Here is a 21,321-nt window from a genome sequence, read left to right on the forward strand (position 1 = left end):
ACGTTCATGCTGGTTAGTGACAGCTGTACAGCAGCGCAGAGAGAAATGCTTTTCAAATACGGGAAGATCTTCATTCAAAATGCAAGTGAACGTAAATTTGATCCGCCTGACAGGTGGTGCCTAAGTTGTGGTGAACTCAGCTGCTCATGATGCTTGTGTCTACCTCCTGAAATGACTTTCCAATCACGTGTGTAGCCAGCTCAGTGCTTCGCCCACCACTCTGTCAATGGCTACATTTAGACTTGGCAAAGGACAATCCTGTATTCAGACGTGACCCACTGCCCTTCACAACTCACTTCCTCTCTTCTAGCCTACCTCCTGAGCAACGCAAGCCGATGTGTGTATTTCACAACGCCTTGCCGATCTTCATAATTGTTTGAGATTGCAAAGATACAGAACTTGCTTCATCTTTTTATCCACTTCTTGGCTGGAATTCTTCAACCTCGCCCACAACTGGGATTTTCCAGTCCCGCTTCAGTGAATGAAGATTTGGCTGAGCGCCAAATTCTCGTTGGCAGTGGGGCACGCGCGACTGGAGAATTCTGGCCCTTGTGTGCCTTTTAACATAGAAATTAGAAGCAGGAGTTGGCCATTTGGCCCTTCGAGCCTGCTTTGCCATTCACCTTGGTCATGGCTGTTCATCGAATTCAATATCCTGATCCCCCCTTTCCCGTCCCCATATCCCTGGATCCCTTTAGCCCCAAGAGATATATCTAATTTCTTCTTGAAATCAGACAATGTTTTGGCCTCAACTACATTCTGCGATGGTGAATTCCACACATTCACAAACCCTCTGGGTGAAGAAATTTCTCCTCACCTTAGTTCTAAAGGGTTTACCCCTTACCCACAAACTATGACCCTCTAGTTCTGGACATCAGGAACATTCTTTCTGAATCTACCCTGTCTAACCCTGTTAGAAGTTTATAAGTTTCTGTGACAACTCCTTTCTCTCTTCTAAACTCTAATGAATATAATCCTGTTATTTTCCCACACCATACACCAATTGCAACGACAACTTGAATTTAGCTAGCACCTTGAATGTCGCAAAACATCTTGAGGCGCTTCAGAGGTTTGTAATGTGACACTGAGTCACAAAAGGTGACACTTGGTCAACGGGGTATATTTCAAATACTGCCCTAAAGGAGGAAAGGTTAGTGGGTGGCTTTACAGAGGGAACTCCAGTTCAGGGCTCAGGCAATGATGGAGTGATGAAAATTGGGAATGGCTGAGTGTCCAGAATTGGGGAGGGGTGCAGATATATCTGAGATCTTCAGCAAGATCAGCAAGTGGGCATTCTATTCCCAAGCTTCCCTGCCACTAAGCAGTGTCTCGTAGTACTGTGTGAAAGTAAACGTGCCCTTTCTCTGCTCCATGCCCCCCTGCATAATGTGTTCTCCCATAACCCTGCCCACCTTGAGAATCACAGATTGGTTCAAATGGAGACCATTCAGCCCATCATGTCAGGGCCATCTCTCTACATTCAGTGGGGACAATCTCTCCCGACTTCACACACATGGTATGGCTCATGCTCTGCCCAAAACCGCAAGGAACTACAAAAGGTTGTGAACGTAGCCCAATCCATCACGCAAACCAGCCTCCCATCCATTGACTCTGTCTACACTTCCCGCTGGCTCAGCAAAGCAGCCAGTATAATTAAGGACCCCACGCACCCCGGACATTCCCTCTTCTACCTTCTTCCTTCGGGAAAAAGATACAAAAGTCTGAGGTCACGTACCAACCGACTCAAGAACAGCTTCTTCCCTGCTGCTGTCAGACTTTTGAATGGACCTACCTTGCATTAAGCTGATGTTTCTCTGCACCCTCGCTATGACTGTAACACTACATTCTGCACTCCCTCCTTTCCTTCTGTATGAACAGTATGTTTTGTCTGTATAATGTGCAAGAAACAATACTTTTTATTGTATGTTAATACACGGGACAATAATAAATCAAATCAAATGAAACACTCAAACACACACACAGAAGTGGGAAGTGTTGAAAATGTCAGAGTCTCTACATAACGAGAAACCAGTGCAGATCACGGGCCTGACTCTGTTCCTCCTTCTGCAGATGCTACTTCACCTGCTGAGTATTTCCAGCATCTTCTGTTTATATTTCAGATTTCCAGCAGCTGTAGTATTTTGCTGTTTGTGCTGGGTATATCAGATCATGGTTAGTTTGCGCAGAGGGTGTGGAGAGTCTGCAGAAGGATCTAGATAGGCTGGGCGAATGGGCCAGGAAATGGCAAATGGAATTTAATGTTGGCAAGTGTGAGGTGGTCCACTTTGGTAGGAAGAATGGTAGGAAGGACTATTACTTACGTGGCGAAAAACTGCAGCAGGCGACGGTGCAGAGGGACCTCGGGGTCCTTGTGCAGGAGTCGCAAAAACCCAGCCTGCAGGTGCAGCAGGTGGTCAGGAAGGCAAATGGGATGCTGGCCTTCATAGCGAGGGGGATTGAATATAAAAGTAGGGAGGTCTTGCTGCAGCTGTATAGGGCATTGGTGAGGCCGCAGCTGGAGTACTGTGTGCAGTTTTGGTCGCCGCACTTACGCAAGGATATTTTGGCCTTGGAGGGAGTGCAGAGGAGGTTTACTAGGCTGATACCGGAGTTGAGGGGGTTGAACGATGAGGAGAGGCTGAATAAACTAGGCTTGTACTCGTTAGAGTTTAGAGGAATGAGGGGAGATCTCAGTGAGACATATAAGATGATGAATGGGATGGATAGGATAGAGGTGGAGAGACTCTTCCCGCTCAGAAAGGACAGTAGGACTAGGGGGCACAGCCTCAAGATAAAGGGGGGGCGGTTTAGAACGGAGTTGAGGAGGAACTTCTTCACTCAAAGGGTGGTGAATCCCTGGAATTCTCTGCCCGTTGAAGTGGTGGAGGCTGCCTCGCTAAATATTTTTAAGACACGGGTTGATGGATTTTTGATAAGAGAGGGGATTAAGGGTTATGGGGAGAGGGCGGGAATGTGGAACTGAGCCACGACAGATCAGCCATGATCTTATTGAATGGCGGGGCAGGCTCGATGGGCTAGATGGCCTACTCATGCTCCTATTTCTTATGTTCTTATGTTCTTATGTTCTTATGTTCTAAAACGAGCAAGTATTGATCACTCAATGCAATGTGTAATTTTTCTGTTAATATCGGTTGATGCTAATTGACTGTCAGGTTTTGCCATTTTTCACCTTGGAAGTAACGCCGGAGTCATGACTATGTCACTCTTAGTCCAAGAGGTTCTCATTTGTCCGTAGGATTGTTGTTTGCAGCGCCTGTGAGGTTGAAGTATTTTGGATGTTGCTGCTTGAATACTGCACGGAGACTGGTTCAAAGGAGTAGAGCTGGTTGTAAAATATGAATGAACAATTTGTGTGTAGTTGTCTGACAAAGCTGTGATTGTAACGTGTATCATACTCAAAACCGAGGTTTCAGTTGGCTTCATAAACAGGCATGGAATGCAAAAACCAAGTTTTCATAAATCTGTGTAAAACCATTCAACCTCACAGCACCAGGGACCCGAGTTCGATTCCAGCCTTCAGTCACTGTCTGTGTGGAGTCTGCACATTCTCCCCAGATCTGCGTGGGTTTCCTCTGGGTGCTCTGATTTCCTCCCAGTCTCAAAAGATGTGTAGGTTGGGTGGATTGGCCATGGTAAATGCGTGGGGCTATAGAGATTGGATGGAAGGGAGGGCTGAGGTGAGGTATTCTTTATAAGCATTGGTGCAGGCTCGATACGCCGAATGGCCTTGTTTTTGCACTGCAGGGATTCTGTGGGAACCCCACTCTGACTATTTTTCTGGGCACCCCAAGTTGGGGAGGTAAAGATTTGGGGGAGTGTGGAGAATTAGGCTCCTGGAAACAGGAGAAGCTTCTGGGTCAATGATTCCTGTCTGTAGCCCTGTCCAGAATTGAGCACAAGACTCCAGTTGAGGCCAAACCAGTGCTTTTTTCAAAAAAAACCTCCAAAGAGCTTCAATTTTCTCCTTTCTGGTTTTCTCTCCCTTCCTCCCTCAGTGCGATGAGCCGTGCAAGCTAAGATTTTGTGTGCGCTCCCTGTGCTTTGGTCCATTACCCAAATGGCCATTCTTCAAGTGAGAAATAGTGAGAATGAGCGGACTTGTCGACTACAGGGGCATCGCAATTGAGCTCCACATTGGGGGTCTTCGGCCAATGGCCGCACACAAACACACAGATGCTTTCGAGGAGGAGAGGGATTGGTTCATTTTCATTGAATCGTAGAATCCTACAGTGCAGAAGGAGGCCATTCAGCCCATCGAATCTGCACCAACCACAGTCCCATCCAGGCCCTATCCCCACTAAATTAACCTAAATTAACCCTCTAACCTATCACATCCCAAGACACTAAGGGTTAATTCAGCATGCCCAGTCAACCCAACCTGCACATCTTTGGACTGTGGGAGGAAAGCAGAGCACCCAGAGGAAACCCACACAGACACGGGGAGAACGTGCAGACTCCTCACAGACAGTGACCAAAAACTGGATCTTGTCCCTCTATCCTAGCCCTGGGTCCCTGTGGCCAATGGGCAGGGACCCTGTTGAGTATAATTTACGGGACTGCCCATGATCAAAGTGCAGCCTTTGTTCTTATGAAATGTGAGACTTTTACAAATCAGCAAATACAACTTGCGCAATTTTCTGAGTGGTTCCTGCTTTGACGGCGATTGGAGACAAGCATTTGTGATGTACTGTTTGTTGTTAAGAGTGGCATTTCCGCCTTTTCCTGCCCCACACATATTTTGACAGCACAGTCGCAGGACGCTAGCATTCCTGAAATGACTTACAAACATGTGATCAGAGCGATGGCAACAACCCCATGTGCACTAAGGATACAAAGCGCTTTCCTTCGTTGTCGAGTGCCAGTGTTGCAGTTCCTTTACTGCAAACTGCCAGCTGTTGTCTCTGAAGATTTGTCACTCTCCTTGTGGTTAACACAAGCTGGAATGGAGAGTGTGCTGGATATACACTTCCCAGCAATCGGCTGCGCATTATTTCTTGGTAAACTTGCAGCAATAGTGCCAGAATCATTAATCCTTTGTGAATATCAGCACATTATCAGTGCCCACAGCTGGCGTCCATTCTGACAGCACATAAAAACATAAGGACTAGGAGCAGGAGTCAGCTGCCTGGCCCCTCAAGCCTGGCCCCTCGAGCCATTCAATAAGATCATGGCTGATCTTTTTGTGGACTCAGCTCTGTTTACACCCCACCCCCCTCACCGTAATCCTTAATTCCTTTACCGTTCAAAAATCTATCTTTGCATTAAAAACCCTCAACTGCTTCACTGGGCAGGGAATTCCACAGATTCACAACCCTTTGGGTGAAGAAGTTCCTCCTCAACTCAGCCCTAAATCTGCCTCCCCTTATTTTGAGGCCAAGCCCCCTAGTTCTGGTTTCACCCACCAGTGGAAACAACCTTCCTGCTTCTTTCTTATCTACTCCCTTCATAGTTTTATATGTTTCAGTAAGGTCATGGAATCATAAAATCCCTACAGAACAAAAGGATGCCATTTGACCATCGAGTCTGCTTGGACACCAATCCCACCCAATCCCTCTAATCCCACATATTTGCCCTGCTAATCCCCCGAAACTAAGGTCAATTTAGCATGGCCAATCAACCTAACCCGCACATCTTTGGATCTTCCCTCGTTCTTCCAAATCCCAATGAGTAAGGTTCCAGTCTACTCAGTCTCTCCTCAGCACAAGAAGTAGGCAAACAGAGAAGGAAAGGTCAATAAAACTTTGAAACAATTCTCCTTGAGAAATAATACCGGCAGACAATCTTCAGGTTCAAATGGTAGCCATTTGTTGCACTTCCTCATCCATGGGAGCAACATGGTGGCACATTGGTTACCGCTGCTGCATCACAGTGCCAGGGACCTGGGTTCGATTCCAGCCTTGGCTGACTGGGTGAAGTTTGTACATTCTCCTCTTCTTTGCGTGGGTTTCCCTCCAGATGTTCTGGTTTCCTCCCACAATCCAAAGAGTGCTGGTTAGGTGGGTTTGGTCATACTGAATTGCCCCCTGGTGTCCCAAGATGTTTAGGTTGGGGGATTATTGGGGTCAGTCTGTGGGGTTACCAGAGATAGGGCTGGGTAAAATATAAAGGTGGGTCAGTGCAGATTCAGTGGGCTGAATGGCCTCCTTCTGCAGTGATTCTATGAGATAATTGAATGGAACTGAGGGATAGACCAGTGTCCTGCTTGAATGCAGATTATAAAGGACACTTTAACAATATATTGTTTCACTGTTACAAATGACATCGAGATGTAAGCATACGAAACACTTATCATGTTTGTTTGAAATTTGTCTCTTACGTAGCAGAACAGTTTATTAATGACTCACTAAGCTAAAATCAATGGGGAATTTCAAATAAATGGGATCAAATACTGTTATTCCACTTCACAGTATCTTCAGGTCGTACATTAACATCTAGTATGTGACAGGACTGATCTATAAAGAAATACACAAGTTCGGGAAGCCACATTAAACAATGAGAGATTTCAATTCCCCCTCTGCACTCTGTCATTTACTGGAGCACAAGGTTAATTTTTGGAGATGCCCAGTGTCAGCCTTTTGCCACAAAGACAATTTTCCCGTTGCCCCCACCATGGGAATCGGATAGGGTTGGGGGGGGTGCACAACCCATGGAAAGGTCCATTGACCTCGGTTGGGATTATCCAGTCTTGGGGCAAGTGTGGCTGGAAAATCTGGCCCCCGAAGGGAATATGGGGGGTTGAGTGGAATCAAGTTTCTTACTGGTCACTTGAAGAACAGCGTGGTTGTTGGAACTGAAGCAAGTTAGGTGTATTGGCCTTGTTAAATTCTTCGTCAACGTAGTCGTCCACACTTCGCTGGAGTGTGGCGACTAGGGGATTTTCACAGTAACTTCATCGCAGTGTTAATGTAAGCCTACTTGTGACTAATAAATAAACTTTGCTAACTTTTACTGAGTCGTTACCCCATCCCCTGCATTGAGGACAGTGTGTGGCCATTAACCTGGAGGAAAGAGATTGAGTGAGAAACATCAGACATCAAAAGGCTGGGTAATACAGCTGTGGATTGGGTGAGCCACTCCCTTTACTGCACATCAACATCACCCCCTCCTCACACACATACTCCATTCCTAACCCCCACCCACCTCTCTCTCCCCTACACCATCCCTCCATCCCCCTACTCATAACCTCCCTACCCCTCCAAACTATCTCCCCAACACCCCACCCCTGACTCACCCACCCCTCCTAACCATCTCCCCCACCCCCAATCATACTCTCCCCACCCATTCCCACACCATCCCCTCAATCCCTCCACCCCCACACCAGCCCCCGTGCCTCAATTAGCCTCCTCCCACCCCACCTCCGCTCTCTTCTACCAACACCCCACATCGATATATAATAGATGACTCTGTGTCGGCAGTATGACGTCAACATGCCGGTCTGAGATATTAGGCAAGGCGAGCAGGTGTGCAGATCGGAAGGTGGCCCACTATTTTTAAATGATCGGTTCACAAGCTATCCAGCTCGTTAAAGAACCAACTGTCTGCAATTTTTTTCACTCATTGCAATTTGTGCATTCGATTCGATTTGATTTGATTTATTATTGTCACATGTATTAGCATGCAGTGAAAAGTATTGTTTCTTGCACGCTGTCCAGGCAAAGCATACCATTCATAGAGAGTGCAGAATGTAGTAAAAGAGTTAAAATGAAGTTTTAAAAGCAGGGAACGGGAGTAGAAGATAGAATTAGAGTGTACGCTGGGCAGGAAGTTGCCTCTCTCCGGCGTCATCTTGGGAGGGACTGAGAAAGGTTTGAGAGTTCTTCACAGCGGGTGTGATGAGGTGGTACAAGGTTTTGCCCTCTGGGACCACAACTGCATGTACAGGTGGCAGCTGTATGATTTTTGACAGAACTTCTGAATGATCTTGAGTTTCCACTAAGAAATACAGAGAGATTGAGAGGGCAGGGGGGCCTATAGATTTGTAGCCATGGTAGACTCCATGACATAGCCCCTCTGCCATGTGATGACCCGGTCTGGACCCTGGATTGGGTGTAGAACACCAGACTTCATGCTGCAACTTGGCCAATTGGCCATCCAACGCTTAATTTGCTGAGTTTTCCAGAGTGCTTCCATCACCCCTGCCCCCGCAAAGTGAAAACCCTAGCCCAAAGAATTTGCATACGAACCTGACACCAATTGAAGCACTGGGTAGGATTCTCCTATCTCGCCTGTGGTGGGACCCGTTGCAAGTGGGAATGGGGAATTTGGCATTCCAGCCAAAAGTCCACTCACTCGGAGCGACAACCAGGAAACCCATCCGCGAACGAGGGTGAAAGATTTCTGCCATTGACATTTGGGGAGGGGCCTAGTCACGGGGCTGCAAGAGATCCAAGTAAAATTCTAAGGCAAAGGTCAGGCCTGAGGCTATTCCTGAGAGAACATTAACAGCGGTTAGGGACTAGGCCTTCCTGGTTTGTCTTGAAAAAGCTTATAAAATAATAGGAAAAGGGAAAATGATTCTCTGGCTGTGATTAGATGGATATCTCCTTTTGAGGCTCACTGCCATATTTAGTTTTATAATAAAGGCAAATACTGTGGATGCTGGAATCTGAAAAAAAATCTGCTGCCTCACAGTGCCAGGGACCTTGGTTCAATTCCTAGCTTGGGTCACTGTCTATCTGGAGTTTGCACCTTCTCCCCGTGTCTAGGTGGGTTTCCTCCAGGTGCTCCGGTTTCCTCCCACTGTCCAAAGATGTGTGGGTTAGTTGGACTGGCCATGCTAAATTGCCCCTTAGCGTCAGGGGGACTGGCAGGGTAAATGCATGGGGCTATGGGGATAGGGCCTGGATGGGATATTGGTTGGTGCAGACTCGATGGGCCAAATGGCCTTCTACTACACTGTAGGATTCTATAGAAAATGCTGGAGAAGTTCGGCAGGTCTGACAGCATCTGTGGAGAGCGTCAAAGACAAAGGGTCATCTAAAGTTTAAAGTTAAATTTTATTTATTAGTCACAGGTAAGGCTTACATTAAAGCTGCAATAAAGTTACCATGAAATTCCCCGAGTTGTCACAGTCCAGCACCTGTTCGGGTCAATGCATCTAACCAGCACGTCTTTCAGACTGTGGGAGGAAACTGGAGCACCCGGAAGAAACCCATGCAGACACGGGGGAGAACGTGCAGACTCCACGCAGACAGTGATCCAAGCCAAGAATCAAACCCGCATCTCTGGCACTGTGTGGCGGCAATGCTAACCACTCTACCACCGTGCTACTCTGAAACATTAGCTCTATTCTCTCTCCACAGATGCTGTTGAACCTATTATGTTTCTTAGCATTTTCCGTTTTTATTTGGTCTTATAATACTCTTGTGAAGCACCTTGTAGCATTTTATAAACAAGAACAAAGAACAACCCAGCACGGGAAACAGGCCCTTCGGCCCAAAGGCTGTAACTAGTTGCTTTAGAATAGAAGTTAGTTACTAACAAGTATCCACTGTTCTTCATGTACTTGAGAATGGCTGGGTCTTTATGACTCACTGCGTGCCTTGTGCCTCACTCACCCTAACATCTATGACTACCTCAACAGAGAAAGGGCAGATCTTCATGCAAAAGAAGCCCACCATGTATCCTCCTTGGAACAGCACCTTTGACGCACACATCACCAAGGGCCGCGTTATGCATATCCTCATCAAAGACAAAACTGTCGAGTTGATCTCTGAAACGACTGTGGAGCTGAATTCCCTGGCAGAGAAATGTAAACGCAATCAAGGAAAAGCAGACATCTGGGTAAAGTTTTAAATATTTGATTTTTTTTATATTTATTCTGTTGTCAGTGGATGCAACCTTCAGATGAGACAGAGAATGGAGATCCTCACTCCGATTCCAATAGATTTTAAAAATTGCGATATGTAAGCATGGAGGATATGGGAATGGCCTTGAAGGATTGGCCAAATTGGCCAGTGAGTCTTTATTTTTGATTTGTTCATGAGATGTCCCATGTTGTCCATACTTAATTGCTCTGACAATGTGGTGGTGAGCCACCTTCATCAACCCTATTATAGAAACAATATTATTAAACTAGAAAGAGTGCAGAAGAGATTTACTAGGATGCTACTGGGACCTGATAGTTTGAACCATAAGGAGAGGCTGGAAAGACTGGGACTTTATTTCTCTGGAAGCTGAGGGGTGATCTTATAGAGGGCTATAAAATAATAAAGGCCATCGATCAGCTAGATAGTCAACATCTTTTCCCAAAGGTAAGGGAGTCTAGAGGGCATAGGTTTAAGATGAGAGGGAAGAGATACAAAAGGGTCCAGAGAGGCATTTTTTTCACACAGAGGGTGGTGAGTGTCTGGAACAAGCTGCCAGAGGTGATAGTAGAGGTTGGCACAATTTTGTCTTTTAAAAAGCATTTAGACAGTTACAGGGGTAAGATGGGTATAAAGGGATATGGGCCAACACGGCAATTAGCACTGGATAAAGAAAAGGGCAGCATGGACAAGTTGGGCCAAAGGACCAGTTTCCATGCTGTAAACCCCTATGACTCTATAATCGCTGCAGTCCATGCGGTGTAGGTACTCCCAAGGTGCTGTTAGGAAAGGAGTTCCAGAATTTTGAGCCGGTGATTGTAAAGGAATAGTGATATATTTCAGGTCAGAATGGTGAGTGCCTTGGAGGGGAACCTCCAGGTGGTGGTGGTCCATGTGTCTGCTGCCCTTGTTCCTTCTGGGTAGTAGATAGTTTTGAGGGGGGTGGGGGGGTGGAGCTGTTGAAGGGGCCTTGGTGAGTTGCTGCACTACATTTTGTCAATGGTATACACTGCAGCCACTGTGCATAGGTGATGGAGGGAGTGAATGTTTAAGGTGGTGGATGGTATGAGGTTCTTGAGTATTGTTGGGACTGCACTCATCCAGGCAAGTTAAGAATATTGAAACCAATCTATTGGATACAATCAAATTAAATGCATTAAAACATATTCTGGGATTTTAGTAAGAAATCAAGTCTGGAAGTTTAAATCTAAAGCCATTCTGTTTAGGTTTAAGCAGACAGGGAGCAGACATGGAAGTGTAGAAAGTACAGTCAACGAACAAAGCTCTCATTGAATGCTGATGCATCAGAGAGATGTAGACCTCTTGGAAGATTAGAACATAGAACAGTACATTTAATATGATTTGATTTATTATTGTCACATGTATTAGTATACAGCAAAAAGTATTGTTTCTTGCGTGCTATACAAAACATACCGATCATAGAGGAGGAAATAAGAGAATGCAGAATGTAGTGTTACAGTCATAGCTAGGGTGTAGAAAAAGACCAACTTAGTGCGGGATAGGGCCGTTCAAAAGTCTGGTGGCAGCAGAGAAGAAGCTGTTCATGAGTCGGTTGATACGTGACCTCGGATTTTTGTACCTTTTTCCTGACGGAAGAAGGTGGAAGAGAAAATGTCCGGGGTGCGTGGGGTCCTTAATTATGCCGGCTGCTTTACTGAGGCAGCGGAACGTGTAGACAGTGTCAACGGATGGGAGGCTAGTTTGCACGCTGGACTGAGCTTCACTCACCACAACCCTTTGTGGTTTCTTGCAGTCGTGGGCAAAGCAGAAGCTGTAGTAAGCTGTAATATTACCAGAAATATGGTGCATCTGTAAAAGCACAGCATAGGAACAGGCCGAACATGATGCCAAATTAAACTAATTATTTCTGCCTGCGTTAGCCCATATCCCTTGCATATTCATGTGCTTATCTGAAAGCCCCTTAAATGCCCCTATCGCAGCTATCTGCCTCACCAATCCAGGCAGCGTGTCCCAGACACCTACCACTCTCAGTGTAAAAGACTTGCTGCTCACATCTCCTTTGAACTTGCCCTTTCTCACCTTAAATGGGACCTGCAGAAATTACAGAGACAGGGCAGGGCAAGCGGTTTGAAAACAAGGATGACAAATGGAGCTGACCTTTGAATTGAATTAAACTGGATTCCTAAAAATGTTTGTTTAAACGGCGATTTTGGGTATGTTCTAGCTATACTTTAATTTACCACCTGCTCAATCCCACCTCCCAACTGGGGCTGCAGTGTCCAACTCACTTGCCCTGCCTCGCAGTGCCATCCCACCTCTGCCGCCCCCTGTGCCCACCTGCCCTCCTGCCCATCTCCCTGGCTGAAAGCGGGAAGCCAATCTAACTAATTAAAGTCTAGCTGTGCCCTTAAATTTGAGAGGAGCGCCAGGAGCTCTGGAGTAATTCTGAACTTCATTCAATATCACTCAACGCACAGTCAGAGTCTTCAGACTAACTAACAGCCGGGTCAGTCAGCCACAGGGGACGGGGCACGTTTGACAGTGGTTTTGATCAGAAATGGACCGTCGCTGGCACGTTTTGGTAGCACAGGTGCTTCCTGAGCAACTTGGTCTGCCTGTCAGTTGGTGCAATCTGACGCTGCTAGAAATGAATCAGTTTAGTTCTTGTCAGGCAGATAATCAAATGGAAAGAAAATCTCAAAATGAAAAACCATGTCAAAAGTCCGTTGCATGCAGCCTGATTACATTGACTAAGGTCCTGGGGAAAGCCATGCCACAGAGTGCATCTTGCATGATGCTCAGCACGTGAGGGAGAAACTAGGGGTAAAGGTAAATGGTATAAAGAAACCGTGAAATGCAAATTGATGAAATCCCATACAAGTAGCTAAACATCGAGTAGGATGAGGTAGGAACTCCAATTTGTTGGACTCTTTCATATGCAGTAGGAGGCCATTTGGGCCATTAAGCCTCAACCAGAATTCCTAGCTAAAGATACTTGGAAACCCTGAAGAAAAATGATAGGAGAAACCAGGGCAAGGTGGCAGAGCGGTTAGCACTGCTGTCCCTCAGCACCAAGGACCCAGGTTCAATTCCCAGCTCGGGTCGCTAACACATTCTCCCCATGTCTGCATGAATTTCCCCTAGGTGCTCCAGTTTCCTCCCACAGTCCAGAGATGTGTGGGTTAGGTTGATTAGCCATGCTAACTTGCCCCTTAGTGTCAGGAGGATTAGCAGGATAAATACAAAGGTTTACGGGTATTGGGGCTGGATGGGATTGTTGCTGGTGCAGGCTCAATGGGCCAAATGGACTCCTTTTGCACTGTAGGGATGCTATGATTCTAAATATTTAATGATGACCTTACAAAACATGTGTGGGTTTGTGGAGGTTGGGGTGTGGAGTGTTGGGGGAGTGCTCCCGGCACTGCCTCCTTAATTCCTGAATTAATATCTGGAAGCTAAGACTATACAGAATATCTTCTTCATTGAAGTTATGTATTTTCATTAGCTGCTGCGGTGGAATGTATTCTACCACGTATTTTGCAGTCGAGTGTCCCGGGGATATTGCAGGCGTCAGCACACCCAGAGAGCAAAGGGATAGCCTCGAACCACCTGCTTGATCATGGTTTCACCCCTGCCAAGTGCAGGACTATTGTTGGTGTTTCAGTTTTTCAAGCTTTTACTCACTTTGGAGCTTACTAACATTTTGACATCATTTTTACATAAATTGCACATGTCTATCTGTAAACCAATCACAGGTCTTCATCTTGGCGTGTGCTGTGATCACTAAGCCAGGCAATAGTCCTCACAATAGCTAAAAGGAGCTCTCTGAGCACTCTGCTGAATTTAGTCACAGGGGGAATCGCCGCTGATGTGAGTCATTGATTGGGATGCACCACAGTTGCAGCCTGGGCTCCCGTGCAAGGCCCCACTTGTGCCAATTTGCTGCATAAAGGCCTTGGTCTTGGAAAGGGACGAGCGTGGCAGGTTGATGCCAGGAGGGATCTGCAATGAGGAAGTGGTTTGCAATGGTTCCAGTCCTGCTGCCACAGGGTCTATGCTGATCTTCCTTGGCACTGTGATCCTGGTATAATGGGAGGCGAGCAGCCGGTGGATTGGTGAGTGGCAGGCTTGGGTTGATGTAAACCTTCTCCAGGAGCTTTCTTGTTGCAATCCCCCTCCTAATGTGATGCAATATTGCTCAGGATTGGGGGCCAAGGATTGATCGGAGGGTACCCAAGAAGATGTGCGTTATTGTATTGAGCTGGATATTTGCAAGGCTGGCATGGGATGAGTTGTACCATACTGGTGAACAGGACTGTGCAGTTGAGTTGATGATGGCAAGAGCTGAGCTCCTTAAGGTTTGAGAATCTGCACCCCATGAAGAGCCAATAGGTTTCCTTACGCAGTTATTCCATGTTTTGATCTTGATGCCGGATTATTGATCAGATTATTTTTTCGTATGCCATTATTCAGCCAAGGGTAACTCCAAGATAAATGGGATATTTCTGATTCACTCTGTTGCCAGACAAGGAGATGTAGAGTTCCCTCTTACCACTGGCACTGTGGAGGTGGAGTATAATTGAGAGTGTTTTCTTGCGGCTGGGCTGAAGGTGCCATGTCTTCCAGTCATTGGCCAGCTTTGCAGTATCTTTGTTCAGTGTTGCCTCGAGTTTAACAAATGCCTGAGTCTGAGAGGCGCAGCAGATATAGACAAAGATATGGGCGCCATGGTGGCACAGTGGTTAGCACTGCTACCTCACAGTGCCGGGAACCCGAGTTTGATTCCCAGCTTAGGACACTGTTTGTGTGGAGTTTGCACGTTCTCCCTGTGTCTGCATGGGTTTCCTCTGGGCGATCTAGTTTCCTCCTACAATCCAAAGATATGCAGGTCAGGTTGATTAGCCATGCTAAATTGCCCCTTAATATCAGGGACTTTAGCTGGGTGAATGCATGGGGTTATGGGGATAAGACCTAGGTGAGATTGTGGTCAGTGCAGACTTGATGGGCTGAATGGCCTCCTTTTTCACTGTAGGATCCAATTTCCAGGATACTATATTATCAGCATAGATGACCTTGCGAGACAGCGTTGGAGACAGATTATTGATATAGAGATTGAAAAGAGTTGGGGCTCGAACAGATCCCTGGGGAAGCCCATTTGACTGCGTCCTTCTGGTGCGTGTCTGAACACCTGAGTGCAACTGAACTCTCCATCTCGGAGCAATAGTCCACTGCCGTCAGTCGCCCATGGAGGGGGGAACGCTTGAAATTTTGGCAAGGAGACCAGTGTGCCAGACTGTGCCATGTAATCATAGAATCCCTACAGTGCAAAAGGAGGCCATTTGGCCCATTGATTCTGCACCGACCACAATCGCACCAGGCCCCATTCCCGCAACCCCCCATATTTACTCTGCTCATCCCCCTAATGTTCGGGTCAATTTAGCATGGCCAGTCCACCTAACCCACACATCTTTGGGCTGTGAGAGGAAACTGGAGCACCCAAAGGAAACCTAGGCAGACACGTGGAGAACGTGCAGACTCTACACAGATAGTGAACTGAGGCCAGAATTGAACCCGGGTCTCTGGTGCTGTGAGTCAGCAGTACTAATCACTGTGTCAACATGCTACTGTGCGATCGAGAAAGACAGTACCTGTTTGCTGGTTCTTTTCAAAGCCATTTTGAATGATGGTGGTCAGGGTAAGGTCCTGGTCATATGTGCTTCACCCTTGCGGAAAGCCAGCTTGTTCACAGGCTTTTTTCTCCACTTGTGGCTCTAGCTGCTGGAAGATTTGATGCTCTAAGCCCTTACAGTACACAGATATCGGTCAGTGGTTTCAGTGAATTTGGCTTTTTGTCTGGTTTTGAGAGGTCGATGACTTTGGATGTGCACCAAGGTTTAGGCAGTCTCCCATCACAGATAACCCTTGCGAGGAATTGAGGCAACCAGCAAAAAGTACATTAGCCAAGGTGTTTGAGAAACTCAGGAAGAGTGTTATCATAGCCAAGGAGCAGAGCTGGGCTTGATTCTTTTGAAGCACATTGTCCAGCTCCACTGCAGAGAAAGATTCAAGATGCAATCTGAAATTGTCACGCCTTTGAAAGGCCCACTAGTCTTTTTTGCTACTTTCACCAGAATCGCCTTTTCCACTATGGAGGAGACGCATTGCTACTTTGTTGGTGTTTACAGAGAGTTGGCTTGGTGTTAGTGGTCGCTGGGCTGCTCTGAGGAGAATTTCTTGCTGGAGTGGGTGAAGTTCAGGTTTTTGATGGATTTTTCCCACTAAACTCGACAGGCAGAATCCAAGGGTTTCATCAAGTAGTCGGCTACATCTGGGTCACCAGTTTCCTCGTGGTGTTGAAGGAAAGAAGCACATTCCTCTTTGAGGCAGAGGGGTGTATACTTGGTGATATCTCCTCGGGATGGATATGGAGGCTGCTTTGTAGATGGCTTTGCAGAAGTGGCTGTGTGCTTGTTCTATGGTACCTTAGTCTTCATGGCAAGAGGATTTGAGTATAGAGATAGGGATGTTTTGCTGCAACTGTATAGGGCGTTGGTGAGGCATCACCTGGAGTATTGTGTGCAGTTTTGATGTCCTTATCAGAGGAAAGATGTCCTTGCTATAGAGGGAGTACAGCAAAGGTTTAATAAGTTGATTCCTAGGATGACATGTTTGTCATATGAAAAGAGACTAAATTGGTTTGGATTATATTCACTGGAGTTTACAAGAGTGAGAGGGGATTTCATTGAAATTTATAAAATTCTAACAGATTTAGACAGGGTAGATTGAGAAAGAATGTTCCCGATGGGGGAGAATCCAGAACTAGAGGTCATAGTTTGATGATAAGGGGTAAACCCTTTTAGAACTGAGGTGAGGAGAAATTTCTTCATCCAGAGGTTGGTGAATGTGTGGAATTCACTCCCACTGAACGTAATTGAGACCAAAACTTGGTCTGATTTCAAGAAGAAATTAGAATGGGGCGAAAGGGATCAAGGGATATGGAAGGAATGTGGGATCAGGATATTGAATTTGATGATCAGCCATGATCAAGATGAATGACAGAGCAGGCTCAAAGGGCTGAATGGACAACTCCAGCTTCTTGTTTCTATGTTCCTTTATGACGGAGTGGTATCACTATCACACTTTGTACCAGCACTTCGTGGTTTTTCTCCCAATTGGCTATGAATAGGTTCCATTGCTTCTTCTTTGAGCTGGTGGCAGTTGTTAGTCGTAGACTGATGTGGGTCAGACTTTCTCTGCGCTGGTTGTGTGGGAAGCTATTTAAGACTTGGCGTGATGTTGGAAGTGGGTTGCTATGTGTTCAGCTGACCCAGCAAAGGTCAGATGAGTAGTCCTTCCTCTATCTGGCAGAGTGGAAACTCCCTGCTGCTTGGGGCCATGGATAAGATTAAGATCATTCTGCACAGCCCAGATTGCAAATTTAGCACCATTGGCATCAACCTGCTTTTAGCCCTGGCCTTTGTGATGGCTGCCGAAGTCTTTGATATAGACAGATAAGGCAGGGGGAGGACATATTTGTCCCTGCTGGTGCTCGGGGCCTTGTAGACATTTGTGGTCTTTGCAATCCTAACCATGATGATATTGACATGTTCAGTGGAAGAGAGTTCAGGCATGTCTGTCATAGTCAATTGAACATATATGGCCTGTCCACGCTTTGGATGGACAGCATGATATATCAGGTCAAAGCCATCGATTTTGTATCTCCCAGAGTGACAGGAGATCTCATAGAAACTTATAAAATTCTAACAGGGTTAGACAGGATAAATTCAGAAAGAATGTTCTCAATGGTGAAGGAGTCCAGAACTGGGGATCGTAGTTTGAGGATAAGGGGTAAACCCTTTTGGAACTGAGGTGAGGAGAAATTTCTTCACCCAGAGGGTGGTGAATGTGTGGAATTCACTACCACAGGATGTAGTTGAAGCCAAAACATGGTGTGACTTCAAGAAGAAATTAGATATAGTTCTTGGGGCTAAAGGGATCCAGGGATCTGAGGGGGAAGGAGGAATGGCATGAGCAGGCTCGAAGGGCCTAATGACCAATTTCTGCTTCTAATTTCTATGTTTCTATGGATGAGATGCGTGTTTCTCGGATACAGATCATGTTAGTTGGGTGTTGCTGGGAGAGGGTGCTGATTAATTGTTGCTTGGCCGCAGTTAGTTAGTCCCTCAACGTTGAGTTTCAGGATGCGGAGTCAGGTCGGATGGTGAGGGAGCTACAGGAGTTCATATTGCTGGCAGTTTTAGGTGCGGTGATACTGGGGATCCTTGAAGCCTGAGCTTGCTGAGTTCAGTTTGCTTGGAGGATCATTGGGTTCCCCGGGTTTCACCAGGTACTGGTGGGTGGCGCGATGCGAACACTGATCCATGGCCACCTGAATGGGTCGTGATGTAGAGATGCCGGTGTTGGACTGGGGTAAACACAGTAAGAAGTCTGACAATACTAGATTTAAGTCCAACCTGAATGGGTGACAATGCCATCACACTGGCTCCTTTAAATCATTAAAAGCCGAACCTGTGATCAGAATCAACGTTTGCAGGGTAGACAGTTGAAGGAGATTTAGCTACTTTGAGGCTAAGAATGCATGTTTGTTCTCTCTTCCCCCCCTCCCCCACGCAACTCTCTGATATTCTAAAATCTGTTGAAGTATGTGAAAATCTCTTAATATTTTAGTCCTTTAATCGTCTTTATTTCTTCTGTTCTTTCTTCTGTTTCTTTCCTGAAAACAGCTGGATTTAAAGCCCCAAGGTCGAATGCTGATGAATGTGAAATACTTTCTTGAACAAACCGGTAAGTGATTGATCATATGATTCATGATAATTATTTGAGGGCAGCAGTGACATTTAAAATCGTGGCCTGAAGCAATGGGGGATTTCACTCTTTATTAATTTCATTCCAAATGCTATGGTTACATTATGAGGTCAAATTCATGAAAACTCACAATGGTGTTCAACATTTGGATCGTCCTTCCCCACTGGGCTGTAGATTACATGTCAATTCGCTGAAGGGATCATGTGCTAACTTCCTTGTCCCCTGATTTATTATTTAGTGTTGAGACAATAACTTCTCAAAAAAGAAAGGAATCACCATGAGGCCAAGAAAAAGAAAACTGCAGCACTGCTGCCTCACAGCGCCCAGGGTCCCGGCTTCGAATCCCGGGTCACTGTCTGTGCGGAGTCCACACATTCTCCCCATGTCTGCGTGGGTTTCCTCCGGATGCTCTGGTTTCCTCCCCACACTCCGAAGATGCGTGGGTTAGGTGGATTGACCATGCTGAATTGCCTCTTAAGTGTCAGGGGGACTAGCTAGGGTAAATGTTTGGGGTTGTGGGGATAGGAACTGGGTGGGATTGTGGTCAGTGCAGACTCGATGGGCTGAATGGCACTTAGATTCTATGATTCAATGACATGATTTCACTCTTTGAAATGTTTACTGAACAAAGCAACTAAAATCAATGTAATTCAAACACTCATTAACAAGCCAAGGATATTTCAAATAAAAAAGGCAAATTTCACTTTAAAGAGCTGGTATAATGAAGTTGTGCCTCATATAATGTTGTTTTTTAATATAGAGGGTATTCTAATTTATCTTAATTCTTAGTTACTCCATTTTTTGACTTTAAAATAACCCAAGTCAGTCCGGTAAACATTTTGGTTCGAATAAGAACAATTCAAATAGTAAATTAAAAGAATAAGTTTCGGAAAGTTTATTTTACAAAGGAAAAAGTATGCTTAACAACACAAAATAAACGTTACAGCTTCAAATGAGTGATCAGGTTTGCTGAACATTCAATTTGTCCTCCAATTCCTTCACTGAGAGTAATTCCTTCAAATTTTGCCTCAGGAGCATCCAGTACGTGACTAGCTACCAAAGATGTCATTCAGAGTCTTTAATTTCATCCCCTAAGTTATCAATACTTCATCTCAGACCATGTCTGTGTAATTTCATAATTGGCTAATTTCATTGCTTTAATTCAATTGGAGTTTGACTAGCTGTAGACATTGTCCTTTCCTGGGGATAATGTTTCTTTTGTGGTCCCTTTTGACAACTTTTCACAGTTGTCTATTGCCCATCTTGTCCAAGTCTTTTAGAATCATAGAATCCCTACAGTGCAAAAAGAGGCCATTCAGCCCATTGAATCTGCACCGACCACAATCGCACCCAGTCCCTACCCCATAACCCCATGCATTTACTCTAGCTCATCCTCCTGACACTTAAGGGGCAATTTAGCAATGCCAATCCACCTTACCCGCACATCTTTGGAGTGTGGGAGAGAACCGGAGCACCCGGAGGAAACGCACGCAGAAACGGAGAAAAGGCGCAAACTCCACACAGACAGTGACCCAAGCCGGGAATCGAACCCAGATCCCTGGTGCCTTGAGGCAGCAGTGTTAACCTCTGTGCCAAAAAGAAACTGAGTTGATGTTCACCCAAAGCCAATATGGCAGCATTTTAGTATTTTAAGCTTTAAATCAACCTTAACATAACTACTTACTTGATTAGTTACTATGGGCGGGATTTTACAACTTCGCTCGGGCGAGGCTGGTAAAATCCCATCCGAGGCCAATGGAGAATTCTGTTCTGCAAGCTGGTAAAATTCCAGTAAAATGCTGGCCCATTTCTTCAATTCTAACTTAAATGAGGTACGCTTGTGCCAATCATTCTTTCTGAGTGACTCCTAATTATGTAATCACTCTTAATTAATACATAGCTGATTCTAGAAACACAAAGTGATATAGTTCCTGAGTATCTGCACAAAAATGACCTTTTGACTTTGTTAGCTGATTACAATGACTTTAGCATTAATTAATCTATAAAGAAATATAGAAATTAATCTATAAAGGATGTATAGGTTTTGAAGAAAACATTCTATCCTGCCTCTAGAACTTAAAAAAGTGAAATAATATTTGTAAAATTTAATAATATGAATGTTCAGTGTCAGCTTTCCTGCTAAGAGTTAATTCTTCAAACTTGCTGCCACGGTACCTTGCTTTCAATTAATCTGTTTCATCTGGAATGCAACTTAATATTTTATCATGTTTATAGATACATTTGCCACTACATTGTTTCCACAATTAAATATAGGGCTTTGTTTGGACAGAAAGACAAAAATCCAGTTTATGATGTCCTCTGGGTCGTGAGCTAAACTTGGAAGTGTTGTTTTTAGCTGTGTTGACATAATTCACTGACAGGTGAATTAGCTTTCAACTGGCCTAAAAATGGCTAGCCAATAGTTACAAGCACTTGTATTCCTTCTGCCATCCTTCCCTGTACGCGATCTCTCACTTCCCATCCAGTCATTTCGGCCCTTGAACAAGATTCCCCGACACAGTTAACACTGACAACACACACATCCCTGAACCCTCTCTCACTCAGGTTCCGACAACTCTGATGGCACAGCGACTTCCTTCTCCAATCCTTCTAAATGCTCCAGTGGACTCTGGCAACATTGAAAGAGCAGCAATGGGTCCTGTGCTCCTTCCTGCCTTCAGTATTC

At 45.5% G+C, this 21,321-nt stretch overlaps 1 protein-coding gene across 4 annotated transcripts in view; it reads left to right on the forward strand.

Annotated features, from left to right (window-relative positions):
* prkcq (protein kinase C, theta) overlaps positions 1-21,321 on the forward strand; it is a 158,446-nt gene that overhangs the window by 66,494 nt on the left and 70,631 nt on the right. For all 4 annotated transcript variants that reach the window (XM_080207719.1, XM_080207720.1, XM_080207716.1 and 1 more), the window contains 2 exons: positions 9,605-9,804; positions 18,554-18,614. In XM_080207719.1, the coding sequence (XP_080063845.1) occupies positions 9,605-9,804; positions 18,554-18,614 (261 nt within the window). The remainder of the gene's footprint in view (positions 1-9,604; positions 9,805-18,553; positions 18,615-21,321) is intronic.

The sequence above is a fragment of the Carcharhinus amblyrhynchos genome, chromosome 19, assembly GCF_965287045.1.
Source record: "Carcharhinus amblyrhynchos chromosome 19, sCarAmb.v2.hapA, whole genome shotgun sequence".
NCBI lineage: Eukaryota > Metazoa > Chordata > Chondrichthyes > Carcharhiniformes > Carcharhinidae > Carcharhinus > Carcharhinus amblyrhynchos.